The sequence below is a fragment of the Anomaloglossus baeobatrachus genome, chromosome 6, assembly GCF_048569485.1.
Source record: "Anomaloglossus baeobatrachus isolate aAnoBae1 chromosome 6, aAnoBae1.hap1, whole genome shotgun sequence".
NCBI lineage: Eukaryota > Metazoa > Chordata > Amphibia > Anura > Aromobatidae > Anomaloglossus > Anomaloglossus baeobatrachus.
Window position 1 is genome coordinate 74,148,628 of NC_134358.1, and position 21,389 is coordinate 74,170,016.

The following is a 21,389-nucleotide window of genomic DNA, read 5'->3' on the forward strand; positions in this document are numbered from 1 at the left end:
CGGCAGGAGTGTTGGGGGGGGAGGCTCTGCAGGAGTGTTGGGGAGGAGGCTCTGCAGGAGTGTTGGGGGGGAGGCTCTGCAGGAGTGTTGGGGAGGAGGCTCTGCAGGAGTGTTGGGGGGGAGGCTCTGCAGGAGTGTTGGGGGGGGGGGGAGGCTCTGCAGGAGTGTTGGGGGGGGGGGAGGCTCTGCAGGAGTGTTGGGGGGGGGGGAGGCTCTGCAGGAGTGTTGGGGGGGGGGGGGAGGCTCTGTAGGAGTGTTGGGGGGGGGGAGGCTCTGTAGGAGTGTTGGGGGGGGGGGGAGGCTCTGCAGGAGTGTTGGGGGGGGGGGGCTCTCGCGGCAGGAGTGTTGGGGGGGGGGGCTCTCGCGGCAGGAGTGTTGGGGGGGGGGGCTCTCGCGGCAGGAGTGTTGGGGGGGGGGGGGGCTCTCGCGGCAGGAGTGTTGGGGGGGGAGGCTCTGCAGGAGTGTTGGGGAGGAGGCTCTGCAGGAGTGTTGGGGGGAGGCTCTGCAGGAGTGTTGGGGAGGAGGCTCTGCAGGAGTGTTGGGGGGGGAGGCTCTGCAGGAGTGTTGGGGGGGGGGGAGGCTCTGCAGGAGTGTTGGGGGGGGGGGGGAGGCTCTGCAGGAGTGTTGGGGGGGGGGGAGGCTCTGTAGGAGTGTTGGGGGGGGGGAGGCTCTGTAGGAGTGTTGGGGGGGGGGAGGCTCTGCAGGAGTGTTGGGGGGGGGGCTCTCGCGGCAGGAGTGTTGGGGGGGGGGCTCTCGCGCAGAGTGTTGGGGGGGGGGGCTCTCGCGGCAGGAGTGTTGGGGGGGGGGCTCTCGCGGGCAGGAGTGTTGGGGGGGGGGGGGGGCTCTCGCGGCAGGAGTGTTGGGGGGGGCTCTCGCGGCAGGAGTGTTGGGGGGGGGGAGGCTCTGCAGGAGTGTTGGGGGGGGAGGCTCTGCAGGAGTGTTGGGGAGGAGGCTCTGCAGGAGTGTTGGGGGGGAGGCTCTGCAGGAGTGTTGGGGAGGAGGCTCTGCAGGAGTGTTGGGGGGGGAGGCTCTGCAGGAGTGTTGGGGGGGGGGGGGCTCTCGCGGCAGGAGTGTTGGGGGGGGGGAGGCTCTGCAGGAGTGTTGGGGGGGGGGGGGAGGCTCTGTAGGAGTGTTGGGGGGGGGGGGGGGAGGCTCTGTAGGAGTGTTGGGGGGGGGGGAGGCTCTGTAGGAGTGTTGGGGGGGGGGGGGAGGCTCTGCAGGAGTGTTGGGGGGGGGGGCTCTCGCGGCAGGAGTGTTGGGGGGGGGGGGCTCTCGCGGCAGGAGTGTTGGGGGGGGGGGGCTCTCGCGGCAGGAGTGTTGGGGGGGGGGGGGCTCTCGCGGCAGGAGTGTTGGGGGGGGCTCTCGCGGCAGGAGTGTTGGGGGGGGGGAGGCTCTGCAGGAGTGTTGGGGGGGGAGGCTCTGCAGAGTGTTGGGGAGGAGGCTCTGCAGGAGTGTTGGGGGGGAGGCTCTGCAGGAGTGTTGGGGAGGAGGCTCTGCAGGAGTGTTGGGGGGGAGGCTCTGCAGGAGTGTTGGGGGGGGGGGGGCTCTCGCGGCAGGAGTGTTGGGGGGGGGAGGCTCTGCAGGAGTGTTGGGGGGGGGGGAGGCTCTGTAGGAGTGTTGGGGGGGGGGGGGAGGCTCTGTAGGAGTGTTGGGGGGGGGGGGAGGCTCCTGCAGGAGTGTTGGGGGGGGGGGGCTCTCGCGGCAGGAGTGTTGGGGGGGGGGCTCTCGCGGCAGGAGTGTTGGGGGGGGGGGGCTCTCGCGGCAGGAGTGTTGGGGGGGGGGGCTCTCGCGGCAGGAGTGTTGGGGGGCGGGGGGGGGCTCTCGCGGCAGGAGTGTTGGGGGGGGGGGCTCTGCGGCAGGAGTGTTGGGGGGGGGGCTCTCGCGGCAGGAGTGTTGGGGGGGGGGGCTCTCGCGGCAGGAGTGTTGGGGGGGGGGCTCTCGCGGCAGGAGTGTTGGGGGGGGGGCTCTCGCGGCAGGAGTGTTGGGGGGGGGGGCTCTCGCGGCAGGAGTGTTGGGGGGGGGCTCTCGCGGCAGGAGTGTTGGGGGGGGGGCTCTCGCGGCAGGAGTGTTGGGGGGGGGGGAGGCTCTGCAGGAGTGTTGGGGGGGGGGGGGCTCTCGCGGCAGGAGTGTTGGGGGGGGGGCTCTCGCGGCAGGAGTGTTGGGGGGGGGGGGGCTCTCGCGGCAGGAGTGTTGGGGGGGGGGCTCTCGCGGCAGGAGTGTTGGGGGGGGGGGGGCTCTCGCGGCAGGAGTGTTGGGGGGGGGGGCTCTCGCGGCAGGAGTGTTGGGGGGGGGGGGCTCTCGCGGCAGGAGTGTTGGGGGGGGGGCTCTCGCGGCAGGAGTGTTGGGGGGGGGGCTCTCGCGGCAGGAGTGTTGGGGGGGGGGGCTCTCGCGGCAGGAGTGTTGGGGGGGGCTCTCGCGGCAGGAGTGTTGGGGGGGGGCTCTCGCGGCAGGAGTGTTGGGGGGGGGGCTCTCGCGGCAGGAGTGTTGGGGGGGGGGCTCTCGCGGGCAGGAGTGTTGGGGGGGGGCTCTCGCGGCAGGAGTGTTGGGGGGGGGCTCTCGCGGCAGGAGTGTTGGGGGGGGGGGGCTCTCGCGGCAGGAGTGTTGGGGGGGGGGGCTCTCGCGGCAGGAGTGTTGGGGGGGGGGGCTCTCGCGGCAGGAGTGTTGGGGGGGGGGGGCTCTCGCGGCAGGAGTGTTGGGGGGGGGGGCTCTCGCGGCAGGAGTGTTGGGGGGGGGGCTCTCGCGGCAGGAGTGTTGGGGGGGGGGCTCTCGCGGCAGGAGTGTTGGGGGGGGGGGCTTTCGCGGCAGGAGTGTTGGGGGGGGGGGGGCTCTCGCGGCAGGAGTGTTGGGGGGGGGGGGCTCTCGCGGCAGGAGTGTTGGGGGGGGGGGGGCTCTCGCGGCAGGAGTGTTGGGGGGGGGGGGCTCTCGCGGCAGGAGTGTTGGGGGGGGGGGCTCTCGCGGCAGGAGTGTTGGGGGGGGGGGGCTCTCGCGGCAGGAGTGTTGGGGGGGGGGGGGCTCTCGCGGCAGGAGTGTTGGGGGGGGGGGGCTCTCGCGGCAGGAGTGTTGGGGGGGGGGGGGCTCTCGCGGCAGGAGTGTTGGGGGGGGCTCTCGCGGCAGGAGTGTTGGGGGGGGGGGAGGCTCTGCAGGAGTGTTGGGGGGGGAGGCTCTGCAGGAGTGTTGGGGAGGAGGCTCTGCAGGAGTGTTGGGGAGGAGGCTCTGCAGGAGTGTTGGGGGGGGAGGCTCTGCAGGAGTGTTGGGGGGGGGGGGGGAGCTCTGCAGGAGTGTTGGGGGGGGGGGGAGGCTCTGTAGGAGTGTTGGGGGGGGGGGGGGAGGCTCTGTAGGAGTGTTGGGGGGGGGGGGAGGCTCTGCAGGAGTGTTGGGGGGGGGGGGGCTCTCGCGGCAGGAGTGTTGGGGGGGGGGGCTCTCGCGGCAGGAGTGTTGGGGGGGGGGCTCTCGCGGCAGGAGTGTTGGGGGGGGGGGGCTCTCGCGGCAGGAGTGTTGGGGGGGGGGGCTCTCGCGGCAGGTCGGCAGGAGTGTTGGGGGGGCTCTCGCGGCAGGAGTGTTGGGGGGGGGCTCTCGCGGCAGGAGTGTTGGGGGGGGGGCTCTCGCGGCAGGAGTGTTGGGGGGGGGGGGGCTCTCGCGGCAGGAGTGTTGGGGGGGGGGGGGGGCTCTCGCGGCAGGAGTGTTGGGGGGGGGGGCTCTCGCGGCAGGAGTGTTGGGGGGGGGGCTTTCGCGGCAGGAGTGTTGGGGGGGGGGGGCTCTCGCGGCAGAGTGTTGGGGGGGGGGGGCTCTCGCGGCAGGAGTGTTGGGGGGGGGGGGCTCTCGCGCAGGAGTGTTGGGGGGGGGGAGGCTCTGTAGGAGTGTTGGGGGGGGGGGGGGAGGCTCTGCAGGAGTGTTGGGGGGGGGGGCTCTCGCGGCAGGAGTGTTGGGGGGGGGGGAGGCTCTGCAGGAGTGTTGGGGGGGGGGAGGCTCTGTAGGAGTGTTGGGGGGGGGGGGGAGGCTCTGCAGGAGTGTTGGGGGGGGGGCTCTCGCGGCAGGAGTGTTGGGGGGGGGGGAGGCTCTGCAGGAGTGTTGGGGGGGGGGAGGCTCTGTAGGAGTGTTGGGGGGGGGGCTCTCGCGGCAGGAGTGTTGGGGGGGGGGCTCTCGCGGCTAGGAGTGTTGGGGGGGGGGGCTCTCGCGGCAGGAGTGTTTGGGGGGGGGGGCTCTCGCGGCAGGAGTGTTGGGGGGGGGGCTCTCGCGGCAGGAGTGTTGGGGGGGGGGGGGCTCTCGCCGGCAGGAGTGTTGGGGGGGGGGGGCTCTCGCGGCAGGAGTGTTGGGGGGGGCTCTCGCGGCAGGAGTGTTGGGGGGGGGGAGGCTCTGCAGAGTGTTGGGGGGGGAGGCTCTGCAGGAGTGTTGGGGAGGAGGCTCTGCAGGGGGGAGTGTTGGGGAGGAGGCTCTGCAGGAGGTGTTGGGGGGGGGAGGCTCTGCAGGAGTGTTGGGGGGGGGGGGAGGCTCTGCAGGAGTGTTGGGGGGGGGGGGGAGGCTCTGCAGGAGTGTTGGGGGGGGGGAGGCTCTGTAGGAGTGTTGGGGGGGGGAGGCTCTGTAGGAGTGTTGGGGGGGGGGGGGAGGCTCTGTAGGAGTGTTGGGGGGGGGGGGGGAGGCTCTGCAGGAGTGTTGGGGGGGGGGGCTCTCGCGGCAGGAGTGTTGGGGGGGGGGGCTCTCGCGGCAGGAGTGTTGGGGGGGGGGGCTCTCGCGGCAGGGAGTGTTGGGGGGGGGGGCTCTCGCGGCAGGAGTGTTGGGGGGGCTCTCGCGGCAGGAGTGTTGGGGGGGGGAGGCTCTGCAGGAGTGTTGGGGGAGGAGGCTCTGCAGGAGTGTTGGGGGGAGGCTCTGCAGAGTGTTGGGGAGGAGGCTCTGCAGGAGTGTTGGGGGGGGAGGCTCTGCAGAGTGTTGGGGGGGGGGGGCTCTCGCGGCAGGAGTGTTGGGGGGGGGGGAGGCTCTGCAGGAGTGTTGGGGGGGGGAGGAGGCTCTGTAGGAGTGTTGGGGGGGGGGGGGGAGGCTCTGTAGGAGTGTTGGGGGGGGGGGAGGCTCTGTAGGAGTGTTGGGGGGGGGGAGGCTCTGCAGGAGGTGTTGGGGGGGGGGGGCTCTCGCGGCAGGAGTGTTGGGGGGGGGGCTCTCGCGGCAGGAGTGTTGGGGGGGGGCTCTCGCGGCAGGAGTGTTGGGGGGGGGGGCTCTCGCGGGCAGGAGTGTTGGGGGGGGCTCTCGCGGCAGGAGTGTTGGGGGGGGGGAGGCTCTGCAGGAGTGTTGGGGGGGGGAGGCTCTGCAGGAGTGTTGGGGAGGAGGCTCTGCAGGAGTGTTGGGGGGGAGCTCTGCAGGAGTGTTGGGGAGGAGGCTCTGCAGGAGTGTTGGGGGGGGAGGCTCTGCAGGAGTGTTGGGGGGGGGGGGCTCTCGCGGCAGGAGTGTTGGGGGGGGGGGAGGCTCTGCAGGAGTGTTGGGGGGGGGAGGCTCTGTAGGAGTGTTGGGGGGGGGGGAGGCTCTGTAGGAGTGTTGGGGGGGGGGGGGAGGCTCTGCAGGAGTGTTGGGGGGGAGGCTCTGCAGGAGTGTTGGGGGGGGAGGCTCTGCAGGAGTGTTGGGGGGGAGGCTCTGCAGGAGTGTTGGGGGGGAGGCTCTGCAGGAGTGTTGGGGAGGAGGCTCTGCAGGAGTGTTGGGGGGGAGGCTCTGCAGGAGTGTTGGGGGGGAGGCTCTGCAGGAGTGTTGGGGAGGAGGCTCTGCAGGAGTGTTGGGTTGGAGGCTCTGCAGGAGTGTTGGGGGGGGGGGGGCTCTCGCGGCAGGAGTGTTGGGGGGGGGCTCTCGCGGCAGGAGTGTTGGGGGGGGAGAGGGGAGAGGCTCTCTGCAGGAGTCTTGGGTGGGGGGTGGGGGTCTTGCTGCAGGAGTGTGGTGGGTGGGGGCTTGCAGTGCGTCTCCATACACTTGCACCACACTGAAATAGCAGCAGTACACATCCATTGCTCTTGGTCTTGCCCCCTGTATCGCTGTCTTGTAGCCCCATCCTGAGGTACAAATCCGTCGTCTCCGCGTTGAAGAATTTTCTTCGGCGCTCCATTGGGAGACCCAGACGATTGGGTGTATAGCACTGCCTCCGGAGGCCACACAAAGCATTACACTAAAAAAGTGTAAGGCCCCTCCCCTTCTGGCTATACACCCCCAGTGGGATCACTGGCTCACCAGTTTTCTGCTTTGTGCGAAGGAGGTCAGACATCCACGCATAGCTCCACTGTTTAGTCAGCAGCAGCTGCTGACTATGTCGGATGGAAGAAAAGAGGGCCCATACTAGGGCCCCCAGCATGCTCCCTTCTCACCCCACTTTATGTCGGCGGTGTTTGTTAAGGTTGAGGTACCCATTGCGGGTACGGAGGCTGGAGCCCACATGCTGTTTTCCTTCCCCATCCCCCTGAGGGGCTCTGAGGAAGTGGGATCTTACAGGTCTCCAGGCACTGAGACCGGGCTCCATCCACAGACCCAGAGAACCTGCTGGATATGGAGCTGAGTATCGTCAGGGACAGGGCCCTGCTACATTAAGGTACTCTGTGTCCCCGTACACATCGCGCACACACACACCAGCATTGCTGGGAGTGCTAGTGCGCCGGGGACAACAGCGCGGAGCGCTCGTGCTATTATTCACGGCAGCTTTGCTGTGTGAATTTATGTATTGGGAACTGCCGCGCCGGGCCGCTGCTGGGTGTTTTTACACTGTGGCGCGGCTGGGACTTGTGGTGCGCCGGGGGACTCCGCGCTGGCCGTGCACATAGGACGGCCGCGCTTATTACTCGAGTCCCCGGCTTTGCGGCCTAGTTTCCGTTTCGTTCCCGCCCCCAGCCCTGCCAGTCAGGGGGAGAGGCGGGACGCTGTACAGAAAGTCAGCGCCGAGGGCTGGAGTCTGCTTTGCATTCTCCAGCCCCCTTCACTGGACACAGTGGGACGCCGGTTTCCCGCTCTTGCCTTGGGCACGCCCACGGCCCGCCCCTCGTCACACGAGCTGGAGAAGGACGCCGGCAGCCATTCCTGCAGTCCGAGCTGGAGAACGGAGACAAGCTCTGGGCAACCAGTCACAGGACTCTGGCGACCACACACCCGCCTATAGGCGGGCGGTAAGCAGCACCTGAAGTGCTGACCCCACTAAATACCGCTGTGTCCATTTGTATTTTAGCTTACACTGCACTGTAGGTCGCTATTTTTGGCTATATGCCCTCTTAGATGGCGAGACAACAGCAGCAAAAAGCAGGGGTGCTAAGGCACAGGCTTTCTATGCTGCTTGTATTGCATGTGCTGAAGTGTTCATTTGTACTTATGCTTGTATGCTATACATTGCACTGTACGGTCGCTATTCTTGGCTATATTCTCCTAGAATGGCTAGACTACAGCAGCAAAAAAGCAAAGGTTGCTAAGGCACAGTTTTTCTAGGCTGCTTGTATTGCATGTGCTGCAGTGTTCATTTGTACTTATGCTTGTATGCTATACATTGCACTGTACGGTCGCTACTCTTGGAGATATTCTCCTGGATGGCTAGTCTACAGCAGCAAAAAAGCAAGGGTGCCAAGGCACAGGCTTTCTAAGCTGCTCATATTGCATGTGCTGAAGGGCTCATTTGTACTTTATGCTTGTATGCTATACATTGCACTGTACGGTCGCTATTCTCGGGCTATATGCTCCTAGATGGCTAGACTACAGCAGCAAAAAAGCAACACAGGCTTTCTATGCTGCTTTTACTGCATGTGATACTGTTCCACCGACAAGTTCCACTGGCCCCCGTTGTGTGCAATGCTCCTCTGTAGCACTTGGTCAGCCGGGGTCTCTACTAGAGGTGGCCAAAGGAACCACCTGTGAATCCTGTCCATGGGACAGGGACGGTGTTGCAGTTTCGGCTTGTGACTTGCAGTCCAGACAGGCCATGGGCAATCTTGCCAGGTGAAGGCTCTGACACGGACGACAGTCCCAGACAGCCTAAGCGAGCTCGCTGGGAGCGGCACTCGGCCTCATCACTTAGTCAGGGTCACAGCAGAGGACTCTCTGTATGATGAGGCAGACGTAGCTGATCAGGACTTTTGATCCTGACACCGCTCTCAATCCGGATACACCGGATGGTGACGCCATGGGGAATGATCTTATAGCGTCCAGCAATGGCATGTTGGATATCTCTCCCCCAGCTCCTTCAGTGGAGGAGTCAGCTTCCCAGCAGGAGAAATCCCATTTCAGTATCTCAAGCGTACATTGAGTACTTTTCTGGCCACGCTGACTTCAGAGAAGCAGTTCAGGATCACCACGCTTACCAGATAAGCGTTTCTCCAAATGTATTAAGGATACATGTTATCCCTTTCCCCCTGACGCGGTCAGCGCTAGACCCAGGGTCCAAAGGTGGATCCCCCAATCTCCAGGCTTGCGGCTAGATCCATAGTTGCAGTGGAGATGGGACTTCACTTAAAGATGCCATTGACAGACAGATGGACCTCTGGTTGAAATCTGTCTATGAAGCTATCGGCGTGTCGGTTGCTCCGGCATTCGCAGCGTATGGGCACTCTAAGCTATGTCAGCTGGTCTTGCCGCAGGCTGGTCTTGAGCACAGGTACATCTGTGCCGCAGGTAGCGTCCTTATCCTCGCAATGTCTGCATTGCGAATTACCCTATTAATGCTGTCCGAGAGAGACAGTCGAGGTTTCGGTCCTTCCCAGGCTCGGGCAGGTCCAAATTGTCCTAGTCCAAAAGGGCTCAAAAGGCTCAGAGGGGCTCAGATTCCAGGCGGGCTCAATCACGCCCAAGGAAGGCAGCCAGAGGAACCGCTTCCAAGGCGGTCTCCTCATGACTCTAAGCTCTCTCTCTCCGCATCCGCGGTTGGTGGCAGACTCTCCCGCTTTGGCGACATTTAGCTGCCACAGGTCACAGACCGGTGGGTGAGAGACATCGTGTCTCACGTGTACAGGATAGAGTTCTGTTCTCGGCCTCCGGCTCGATTCTTCAGAACTTCCCCACCTACCCACCGAGCCGATGCTCTTCTGCAGGCAGAATGAGTGGTAATTCCTGTTCCTCTTCAGGAACAAGACACAGTTTTTCCTCCAATCTGATTGTGGGGGACCTAAAACTGCTCAACAAGCACGTGAAGGCCAGGCGGTTCCGGAGGGCATCCCTCCGCTCCGTCATTGCCTCAATGTCTCAAGGAGATTTCCTAGCATCAATAGACATCAGGATGCTTATCTCCACGTGCCGATTGCTCCAGAGCACCAACGTTTGCTACGTTTCGTTATTCAAGACGAGCATCTTCAGTTCGTAACCCTGCCCTTCGGTCTGGCGACAGCCCTACGGAGTTTGAACATGTTCAGGGCAGCAGTGGGAGCAGTCCTGCACTCTCAGGGTCACTCGGTGATCCTTCCTTGGACGGTCGACTTGTCAAGGCATCCTCTCAAGAGGCATGCTAACACAGCCTGAGCGTAGCGCTGGAGACTCTCCAGAGTTTCGGGTGGATCATCAACTTCTCAAGGTTAAATCTGACACCGACCCAATCGCTGACATATCTGGGCACGGAGTGTCACGCTCCCTCAGCGATAGTGAAGCTTCCGCTGGACAAACAGCGTTCACTACAGACGGGGGTGCAGTCTCTCCTTCACGGCCAGTCACACTCCTTAACACGCCTCATGCAGAGGCAGTCAATTTCGCGCAGTTTCATCTGCGTCCACTCCAATGTGGCATTCTTTGCCAATGGGATGGGAAGTCGACGTCCCTAGAAGAAACGTCCCCCTTCTCAGACGGTCAAGGACTCTCCTCAGAGGAGTCCATCCTTCAAATCAATGTGCTGGAAATCTGGGCAGTGTATCTTGCCCTGCAAGCCTTCCAGCCGTGGCTGGAAAGCACACACATCCGAATTCAGTCGGACAACTCCACAGCGGTGGCATACATCTACCACCAAGGAGTGACACGCAGTCGGCAAGCCTTCCAGGAAGTCAGGCGGATTCTGATGTGGGTGGAGGAAAGAGCATCCACCATATCAGCAGTTCACATCCCGGGCGTAGAAAACTGGGAAGCAGACTTCCTCAGCCGCCAGGGCATGGACGCAGGGGAATGGTCCCTTCACCCGGACGTGTTTCAGGAAATCTGTAGCCGCTGGGGAAGGCCGGACGTCGTCCTAATGGCGTCTCGGCACAACAACAAGGTCCCGACCTTCATAGCGCGGTCTCGCGATCAAAGAGCTCTGGCGGCAGACGCCTTAGTGCAAGATTGGTCGCAGTTCCGGCTCCCTTATGTGTTTCCACCTCTGGCACTCTTGCCCAGTGTGTTACGCAAGATCAGATCCGATTGCGGCCGCGTCATACTCGTCGCCCCAGACTGGCCGAGGAGGTCGTGGTACCCGGATCTGTGGCATCTCACGGTCGGCCAACCGTGGGCACTACCAGATCGTCCAGACTTACTGTCCCAAGGGCCGTTTTTCCATCGGAATTCTGCGGCCCTGAACCTGACTGTGTGGCCATTGAGTCCTGGATCCTAGCGTCTTCAGGATTACCCCAAGGGGTCGTGGCCACCATGAGGCAGGCTAGGAAGTCCACTTCTGCTAAGATCTACCACAGAACGTGGAAGATTTTCTTATCCTGGTGCTCTGCACAAGGAGTATCCCCCTGGCCATTCGCGTTACCTGTCTTTCTTTCCTTCCTGCAATCTGGGTTGGAAAAGGGCTTGTCGCTCGGCTCCCTTAAAGGGCAAGTCTCGGCACTATCCGTGTTTTTTCAGAAGCGTCTAGCGCGACTTTCTTAGGTGCGCACGTTCCTGCAGGGGGTGTGTCATATCGTACCTCCGTACAGGAGGCCGTTAGATCCGTGGGATCTAAACAAGGTCCTTGTTGCTCTCCAGAAGCCGCCTTTCGAGCCCCTGAGGGATGTGTCACTTTCTCGACTCTCACAGAAAGTGGCCTTTCTGGTAGCGGTCACGTCTCTTCGGAGAGTGTCTGAACTAGCAGCGCTGTCATGCAAAGCTCCTTTCCTGGTGTTCCACCAGGACAAGGTAGTGCTGCGTCCCATTCAGGAGTTTCTCCCTAAGGTGGTGTCCTCTTTTCACCTTAATCAGGATATCTCCTTGCCTTCCTTTTATCCGCATGCAGTGCATCGGTATGAAAAGGATCTACATTTGTTGGATCTGGTGAGAGCACTCAGAATCTACATTTCCCGCACGGCGCCCCTGCGCCGCTCGGATGCACTCTTTGTCCTTGTCGCTGGTAAGCGCAAAGGGTCGCAGGCTTCCAAAGCCACCCTGGCTCGATGGATCAAAGAACCGATTCTTGAAGCCTACCGTTCTGCTGGGCTTCCGGTTCCATCAGGGCTGAAGGCCCATTCTACCAGAGCCGTGGGTGCGTCCTGGGCATTACGACACCAGGCTACGGCTCAACAGGTGTGCCAGGCAGCTACCTGGTCGAGTCTGCACACTTTCACCAAACATTATCAGGTGCATACCTATGCTTCGGCGGACGCCAGCCTAGGTAGAAGAGTCCTGCAGGCGGCAGTTGCCTCCCCGTAGGGGAGGGCTGTCTTTGCAGCTCTAACATGAGGTATTTCTTTACCCACCCAGGGACAGCTTTTGGACGTCCCAATCGTCTGGGTCTCCCAATGGAGCGCCGAAGAAGGGAATTTTGTTACTTACCGTAAATTCCTTTTCTTCTAGCTCCTATTGGGAGACCCAGCACCCGCCCTGTTGTCCTTCGGGATTTTTGGTTGTTTTTCGGGTACACATGTTGTTCATGTTGAATGGTTTTCAGTTCTCCGATGTTATTTCGGAGTGAATTTGTTTAAACCAGTTATTGGCTTTCCTCCTTCTTGCTTTTGCACTAAAACTGGTGAGCCAGTGATCCCACTGGGGGTGTATAGCCAGAAGGGGAGGGGCCTTACACTTTTTAGTGTAATGCTTTGTGTGGCCTCCGGAGGCAGTGCTATACACCCAATCGTCTGGGTCTCCCAATAGGAGCTAGAAGAAAAGGAATTTACGGTAAGTAACAAAATTCCCTTCTTTTGTAACTTGTCTTGGGAACGTATGACTAAATCAAGAACTGTGTGGTGTTCCCTTATCAATGAGCTGCGCTCGCCCCGTGTGGGGAATATCCGTGTGCAGGTTCTCGCTTTATTGACAAAAGGAACAAGTTCTACGTTTAGGTCTACGTTTCCTGGAGGAGTTGGAGGCATCAGGACCGCACACAGCTCTATGTAACGGGCTCCCAGCAATGTGATTTAATGGAAAAATATCCATTTACATTAAAAAACAAAACTTGATGACATTGACTTCTTTAAAATAGATTCCAGGTATTTTTTTGAAGGGCTATCAGCGCCTCCTCCAATTTTACTTTCCCCTGGATTTGATGCATCCTCCATGCGGTCACTAATGTCAGCTTTGTTCATTGCAGGAGATGATGGCTACGAGCAGATCTCGAGTGATGAGGACGGGATTGCGGACTTTGAGCGGGAGGCATTTAAATATCCCAGTTTTGACATTGACTATACACAAGAGGATTTTGCTTCTTTACCCACCATGACCTATGATCCTTATGACCGAGACTTGGGACCCCTTCTTTACTTCAGCTGCCCTTACAGAACCGCCTTTGAGAATGAAATCTGCAAGCTTCGGGACCAGGACCTGGATAAGGACCCCTCTGGGGCCAGTGAGGTGTCGGTGAAGCTCCTGGAACTGCTCGATCTTTATCAAGATGACCGAGGTGCAAAGTGGGTGACGGCGCTGGAAGAAGTTCCCAGCTTAATAGTGAAGGGATTAAGTTTTCTTCAGCTTAAAGACCCAAGTCGAGACCACCTGAGTCAGATAGTGGACTGGGCCATGCAAGCCCTGGACTTGCAGCTCGCTCTCCAGCAACCAATTGCACTGAACGTCCGACAACTGAAAGCTGGCACTAAGCTGGTGTCGTCCCTCACCGAATGTGGGACACGAGGTATCGAGTCTCTGCTGAAGGCGGACGTCATTGGCAAGTTATACGATCTTCTGTTTGCGGAGCACGTGTCCTCATCCCTCAAACTAAATGCTTTTAAGTCCCTGGATGGCGTAATCAGCACAACCGAGGGGATGGACGCGTTTTTGAAAAATTCTCTAGATTTACAAGGTAAAAGTGGCTACCAAAGACTCCTGGAGCTGATCTTGATGGACCAGACAGTCCGGGTTTTCACAGCTTGCTCTGCCATCCTCCAGAAGTGTCACTTCTATGAAATCCTGTCTGATGTGAAGAGGATGGGGGAACAGTTAGTGGACAGCTCTCCGCCACCGCCGCCTCCTGCTGACACCAGAGACCCCAATCCGTCCGCTGCGGACAGGCCAAGTCGAGACTACGACAACGACGTGGAGGTTCCCATGGACATGGATCATTTCTTAGAGTCTTCTAATATTAGTGAAGGAGACATGGAGAAACTGCTGGGTCTTCTCAATGAGATTTTTCATCTTTTAGAAACTGCCCCCCACTCTATGATCCAGCCCCCTGTGAAGTCTTTCCCAACGTCTGCCAGAATCACCGGTCCCCCAGAGCGAGACGACCCTTTTCCTGTTCTTTATCGGTAAGATATGAGTGGCTTGAGCTGGAATGTCTCATTGATAATTTCTGCATCCTTAGGCTATGTTCACACGCGTTTTTGCATTGTTTTTTTTTTTTTTTTCTGCAGCAAAACCTGATGGCCGATTTTTTCGCTTTCCTTCCCCCCCCCCCCCATTCTTCCGAGAGACATCACTTTCTTTTTATTTTTCAGTCAATATGGACATGTGAGGGCTCATTTTTTTGCGGAATGAGCTGTACTTGTAAATGAAACCATAAGTTTTACCATATAGTATTGAGGGGGAGACACTTGGGGTCTCAAGGACTGACTGCTCTTTTCAGATTATAATGTCATGTGTGCACGGGTGGGAAGAAATAACAGACTGCAGGTTGTTTAATCGCTGCCTCTCATGACGGACGCCAGTGACATTCTGCTCGTTTATTGTTCACAAAACGTTTATCGTTCTAGATAAGAAAAGGGTGTATACAAAATATATAGTCCAAGTATCGCAGGCCGGGCTCGGGGCGTGGAGCAACTTGCATAGTCTCTACTGGATTGGTTGTTCCAAACTTTGGGGGTTTCTCAGGCCCTTATTACCTTAGGCGTTGTCCACGATGCAGGAGCCATCTTTGGGTTACATGTGCTGGCATTTTGTATTAAGGAAAATCACTGAGTAAAAAATATATATATATATTTATTTATTTATTTATACATTCATTCAATGTGTTAGTGGAAAACAAAAGCATAAATATGTATGTTTGGCTACATCAACTAAGCTACGTATCTAGGTCTGTGACATGGCTTAATTAAGTATTCCAAGTTACTCAATTCTTACTCTCAACAATAGTGTACTGGAAAACTGAAAAAAAATTCCAAATGCAGAAAAATTGCAAAAAAAAGGTGCGATAATTGTTTTTGAGATATTTTATTCACTGTGTTCACTATATGGTAAAACTAATGTGTGGGTGTGATGCCTCAGGTCAGTGCGAGTTCGTAGACACCAAACATGTATAGGTTTTACTTTTATCTAAAGAGTTAAAAAAAAAATCAGAAATTTGTCGGGGAAAAAGTGGCGCACGTTTTATGCCATATTCCGTGACCCGTAGCGTTCTCATTTTTTGGGATTTATGGCTCAGTGACAGCTTATTTTTTGCGTCTCAGGCTGCCGTTTTTAACTACCATTTTCTTTATCGTTCCTTTGGGAGACCCAGACCATGGGTGTTTAGCTTCTGCCTCCGGAGGACACACAAAGTACTACACTTAAAAGTGTAGCTCCTCCCTCTGAGCTTATACACCCCCTGGTAGCCAGTCCTAGCCAGTTTATTGCTTTGTGTCAGAAGGCATACATCCACACATGCATTCTCATCTGATTTGTTTGACTTTTGGAAAGAGTTTGAAGAAAAGCGGGTCCATGTCTGGACTCCCGGCATGTCCCTTCTCACCCCACTGTGTCGGCGGTGTTGTTAAGGTTGATTTACAAGGCTGCAGCCTTACATGCCGCGCTCCTTCACCATCCCTTCTGGGCTCTGGCTTGAAGTGGGAGCCAGGACGGTCTCCATGCCTGGCAGGAGTCCGGTCTCCATCCACAGCCCCTTGAGGATTCTGTTGGACCGGAGCACTCATCCCCAGGGACATGGCCCTGCGTCTCAGCAGCTAAGTACCTGAGACGTTTATGTTGGGGGTCCCAGTTCTTTATTGTAAGGGGAGAGTATGCTGTATGTGATTGTTTTAACTTTTCCGGCGGGTTCTCTAGCTTTTGCCTGAGAACCGCGCCGATGGTGCCTGCTTGTCGGCCTCGCCGCTTAAATTTAGGCCCCGATTTCGCCGGAGGCCTAGTTTCATTTTCCTGCCCTCGCATGTCATTCATGCAGAGGGACAGGTTCGGCTCCTCCCGGCGGCCGTTCTACACAGGGGAGGGACACTCCCCACTGCTGGGGCGTCCCTCCTTCCCTGCAGGTCTCTATAGCCCTCCAGTTCCCGCTCTTTTATAGGAACGCCCCATTTCTCAGGCAGAGTTCACTCTGCTCTGGGACATCCTGCATTCTGCATCTCTGCTGAGGTGCTGCGACTGGGGGACCGGGCTTCGGGATCTGGAGGGCACACAACACCGCGCTCAGCGGTCTGGTAAGCTACAGCCGGTCTCTGGTTGTGGACCTCTGTATATTCTCCCTGGGGTTCATTCTCTGCAAAGCCCCCACTCCAGCAGCATGCCTCACACGAGGAGCAAGGCTCCAAAGCTTTATTCTGCATGCACTGCATGTAAGCTCCTGCTGCCTGAGCCGAGCATTTATCCACACTGTGATGGTTGCTCTAACTTGGCGGTGCCACAGCCTGGAGTCTCACCCCCAGTGGTCTCTCAGGCTGCTGCTGCACCTGTGATTGAACCCCCGGCCTGGGTAGAGTCTTTTTCTAGGTCCATATCCCAGTCATTTGCTGAGTCCATGGGACTTTTGTCCAGGACTTTGATGAATATGCATCAGCCTCCCTCACAGGGTGCCTCTAATACTCTTAACAGAGGACTCCTATCCTCTGACCTCCGTCCATCGGAGCTCACGGAGGATTCATCATCTGATCCCAGACCCCGTCCTTCTAAGAGAAGGCGCAGGGTTTCCTCCCCCTCCCCATCCCACGGCTCTGTGTCAAGAGCTGACTCTCAAGATGAGGAGGATGCCCTCACTGGGGGCTCGGAGGCTATGTATCCCATCGATTTCTCTGAGGGTGACTCAGACCTCAGTGATTTGATTGCTTCTATTAATTCTGTGCTGGATCTCAATCCGCCAGTATCAGAGGAGCAACTCTCTTTGGCAGAAAAACATCAGTTTACCTCGCCTAAGAGAGTGAAGAGTGTGTTCTTTAACCACTCCAGTTTTCAGACCGCTGTGACCAAACCCAGGGCCTGCCCTGACAAACGCTTTCCAAAGCACCGGTTTCCATTTCCACCTGAGGTGGTCAAGGAGTGGTCTCACTCCCCAAAGGTAGACCCTCCGGTGTCTAGGCTCTCAGTCCGTACCGTTGTGTCGGTGGCTGACGGCACCTCACTTAAGGATTCCACTGACCGTCAGATTGACCTTCTGGCCAAATCTGTGTATGAAGCTGCGGGGGCCGCGTTTTCCCCGACTTTTGCAGCAGTGTGGGCTCTCAAAGCCATATCTGCTTCTCTAGAGGAGATACATTCCCTCACCAAGGAATCTATGCCTGAGATGGTTACCTTAACTGCTCAGGCTTCAGTTTTTTCATCTTATGCAATGTCTGCCATGCTAGAGGCTGCTCACCGCACTGCGGTGGCTTCAGCTAATTCTCTTGTTATCCGCAGGATTTTGTGGCTTCGAGAGTGGAAGGCAGATGCTTCATCAAAGAAGTTTCTTGCTGGGCTCCCTTTTGCTGGTTCACGGCTGTTTGGTGAACAGCTGGATGAAATCATTAAAGAAGCTACTGGCAGGAAGAGTACTTCCATGCCACAAACCAAGACCAGGAAACCCGCCCAGGGTAGGAATCAATCGATGTTTCGTTCCTTTCGTTCCTCCAACTGCTCATCCTCTAAGCCTTCCGCCTCGTCCACTAACTCAGCCAAGGATCAGAAATCCAACTGGCGCCCAAAAGCGCGTCCGCAGAAGACCGCAGGAGGTTCTGCCACTAAGGCAGCTTCCTCATGACTCTCGGCCCGCTCCAGCTACGTCCTTAGTCGGTGGCCTGCTCTCCCACTTTGGCGACGCTTGGTTAAAGCAAGTCTCCGATCAGTGGGTGAGAGACCTCATATCTCACTGCTACAGGATAGAATTCTCTTCCAGCGCTCCAAACAGATTTTTTCTCTCAACTCCCCCCTGCTCCAAGGCCGCCGCCTTCTCGCAGGCCGTGGCGTCCTTGCAGGCAAACGGAGTGATTGTCCCAGTTCCCGCTCAGGAACGGTTCAGAGGTTTTTACTCAAATCTCTTCCTAGTTCCAAAAAAGGACGGTACCTTCCGGCCCATCCTGGATCTCAAGCTTCTCAACAAGCATGTCCGGGTGCGGCATTTTCGCATGGAGTCTCTGCTATCAGTCATTGCCTCTATGACCCAAGGGGAGTTCCTGGCGTCCATCGACATCAGAGATGCCTATCTACATGTGCCAATCGCAGTGTCACATCAGCGTTGGTTACGTTTTGCGATATGAGAGGATCATTTCTTCGGCGCTCCATTGGGAGACCCAGACGATTGGGTGTATAGCACTGCCCTCCGGAGGCCACACAAAGCAATTACACTAAAAAGTGTAAGGCCCCTCCCCTTCTGGCTATACACCCCCAGTGGGATCACTGGCTCACCAGTTTTCTGCTTTGTGCGAAGGAGGTCAGACATCCACGCATAGCTCCACTGTTTAGTCAGCAGTAGCTGCTGACTCTATCGGATGGAAGAAAAGAGAGCCCATATAGGGCCCCCAGCATGCTCCCTTCTCACCCCACTTGCGGTTTGTAAGGTTGAGGTACCCATTGCGGGTACGGAGGCTGGAGCCCACATGCTGCTTTCCTTCCCCATCCCCCTGAGGGGCTCTGTGGAAGTGGGATCTTACCGGCCCCCGAACCCTGAGGCCGAGCTCCATCCACAGACCCAGAGACCCTGCTGGAGGAGCTGAGTACAGTCAGGGACAAGGCCCTGCAACGTTCAGGTACTCTGTGTCCCCGCACAGACAGGCCACGCACACTCCAGGCTTGCTGGGTGTGCTAGTGCGCCGGGGGCACTAGCGCTGCGCGCTCGGGTTAGAGTCACTGCAGCTTAGCTGAGTGATTTTTGTCTTGGGAACTACCGCGCCGGCCGCTCCGGGAGCGGCGGCGCCGCTGGGACTTGTAGTGCGCCGGGGACTCGCGCTGCCCGCGCTTTTACGGCGGCAGCGCTCATAAATCTAGTCCCCGGCTTTTGCGGCCTAGTTACGGTTCGTTCCCGCCCCCACCCTGTCAATCAGGGAAAGGGAGAGACGCTGTGCAATAGGCAGCGCCGAGGGCTGGAGCCTTATTTACATGCTCCAGCCCTCTCACTGGGCACAGTGGGGACGCAAGTTTCCCGCTCTTGGTCTCAACACGCCCAGGGCCCGCCCCTCTCCACAGGACGCCGGCAGCCATTCCTGCATGCAGTCTGGCTGGAGAACGGACACAGGCTCTGGGGGACTCAGACAAGGGACTCTGGCGACCACACACCCGCGTTTATGCGGGCGGTAAGCTGCACATAAGTGCTGGCCCCACTAGTGCCACAGTGTTATTTGGTGCATTTTTTCTCTGTACCATATATATTTATATTGCACTGTACAGTCGCTTCTTGGCTTATACCCTCATTGCTCTGAGGAGACAACAACATGTCATCCGCAAAACGCAAGGGTGCCAAGGCACAGGCGGTACGCACTGCTTGTGCCGCATGTGGGGCTAATCTACCGGCAGGTTCCAATGACCCCCATTGTGTGCAATGTTCAATCCCTGTGCCACTTCGTCAGCCAGAGTCTATGGTAGTAGTGGCCCAGGCAGAGACGCCTGTGAACCCTGCCCCGGTGACGGGGACAGAATTTGCAGTTTTTGCTGATAAGATGTCTGTGACTATGACAAAAATCCTGGAAACCTTGCAGTCCAGGCCAGTTTCTCAGACCATGGACACTGCTGTGTCTATGCTCCCCGGTCCCCCTCAGTTGGAACTAATCCGTACTTCAAGGGGGTCCCAGGCATCACAGGCTGAAGACTCTGACTCGGATGACAGTCCCAGGCAGCCTAAGCGGGCTCGCTGGGAAAGACCCTCGCCGTCATCACACTGGTCAGGGTCTCAGCGAGACGAGGCTCTGTATGAGGAGACAGAGGTGGGTGATCAGGAATCTACTCCTGACACCGCTCTCAATCTAGATACCCCTGATGGTGACGCTATGGTAAATGACCTTATAGCGGCCATCAATAGACTGTTGGATATTTCTCCCCCAGCCCCTTCTGCTGAGGAGGCAGCTGCACAGCAGGAGAAGTTCCAGTTCCGGTATCCTAAGCGTAAATTGAGTACTTTTCTGGACCACTCTGACTTCAGAGAATCAGTCCAGAAACATCATGCTTATCCAGATAAGCGTTTCTCCAAACGTCTTAAGGATACACGTTATCCCTTTCCCCCTGACGTGGTCAAACGCTGGACCCAGTGTCCAAAGGTGGACCCCCCAATCTCCAGGCTTGCGGCTAGATCCTTAGTTGCAGTGGAAGATGGGGCTTCACTTAAAGATGCCAATGACAGACAGATGGACCTTTGGTTAAAGTCTGTCTATGAAGCTATCGGCGCGTCGTTTGCTCCAGCATTCGCGGCCGTGTGGGCACTCCAAGCTATTTCAGCTGGCCTGGCACAAGTGGACTCTATCATACGTCCAGCAGTGCCGCGAGTAGCGTCCCTAACTTCGCAAATGTCTGCGTTTGCGACTTACGCTATCAACGCTGTTTTGGACTCTACGAGCCGTACCTCAATGGCGTCTGCCAACTCTGTGGTTTTGCGCAGAGCCTTGTGGTTAAAGGAATGGAAAGCAGATTCTGCTTCCAAGAAATGTTTAACCAGCTTGCCACTATCTGGAGACAGACTGTTTGGTGAGCAATTGGCTGAGATCATTAAACAGTCCAAGGGTAAGGACTCCTCCTTACCCCAGCCCAGATCGAGCAAACCTCAACAGAGGAAGTGGCAGTCGAGGTTTCAGTCCTTTCGAGGCTCCAGCAAGACCCAATTCTCCTCGTCCAAAGGGACTCAGAAGGAGCAAAGGAGCTCAGATTCCTGGCGGGCTCATTCACGCCCCAAGAAAACAACCGGAGGAACCGCTTCCAAGGCGGCTGCCTCATGACTTTCGGCCTCATCCCTCCGCATCCTCGGTCGGTGGCAGGCTCTCCCGCTTTTGCGACATTTGGCTGCCACAGGTCAAAGACCGGTGGGTAGCAGACATTTTGTCTCACGGGTACAGGATAGAATTCAGTTCTCATCCTCCGCCTCGGTTCTTCAGAACCTCCCCACATCCCGACCGAGCAAATGCCCTTCTGCAGGCGGTGTGCTCACTAAGAGCAGAAGGAGTGGTGATCCCTGTTCCTCTGCAGGAACAAGGGCAAGGATTTTACTCCAATCTCTTCGTGGTTCCAAAAAAGGACGGCTCGTTCCGTCCTGTTCTGGACCTAAAGCTGCTCAACAAGCACGTGAACGCCAGGCGGTTCCGGATGGAATCCCTCCGCTCTGTCATTGCCTCAATGTCTCAAGGAGATTTCCTTGCATCAATAGACATCAAAGATGCTTATCTCCACGTGCCGATTGCTACAGAGCACCAACGTTTCCTACGTTTCGTGATAGGAGACGACCATCTCCAGTTCGTAGCTCTGCCATTTGGTCTGGCGACAGCCCCACGGGTTTTCACCAAGGTCATGGCGGCAGTGGTAGCAGTCTTGCATTCTCAGGGACACTCGGTGATCCCTTACTTGGACGATCTACTTGTCAAAGCACCCTCTCAAGAGGCATGCCAACACAGCCTGAATGTTGCGCTGGAGACTCTCCAGACTTTCGGGTGGATCATCAACTTTTCAAAGTCAAACCTGGCACCGGCTCAATCACTAACGTATCTTGGCATGGAGTTTCATACTCTCTCAGCGATAGTGAAGCTTCCGCTGGACAAGCAGCGGTCACTACAGACAGGGGTGCAGTCTCTCCTTCAGGGTCAGTCGCACCCCTTAAGGCGCCTCATGCACTTCCTAGGGAAGATGGTGGCAGCAATGGAGGCAGTCCCGTTCGCGCAGTTTCATCTGCGTCCACTTCAATGGGACATTCTCCGCCAATGGGACGGGAAGACAACTTCCCTAGACAGGAAAGTCTCCCTTTCTCAGACGGCCAAGGATTCTCTGCTATGGTGGCTTCT

At 58.1% G+C, this 21,389-nt stretch overlaps 1 protein-coding gene across 1 annotated transcript in view; it reads left to right on the forward strand.

Moving 5' to 3' along the window:
* The window catches only part of VIRMA (vir like m6A methyltransferase associated), a 162,137-nt gene that overhangs the window by 17,177 nt on the left and 123,571 nt on the right, over positions 1-21,389 (forward strand). Inside the window, exon 8 of the mRNA XM_075353036.1 lies at positions 12,401-13,550. Coding sequence (XP_075209151.1) covers positions 12,401-13,550 — 1,150 coding nt within the window. The remainder of the gene's footprint in view (positions 1-12,400; positions 13,551-21,389) is intronic.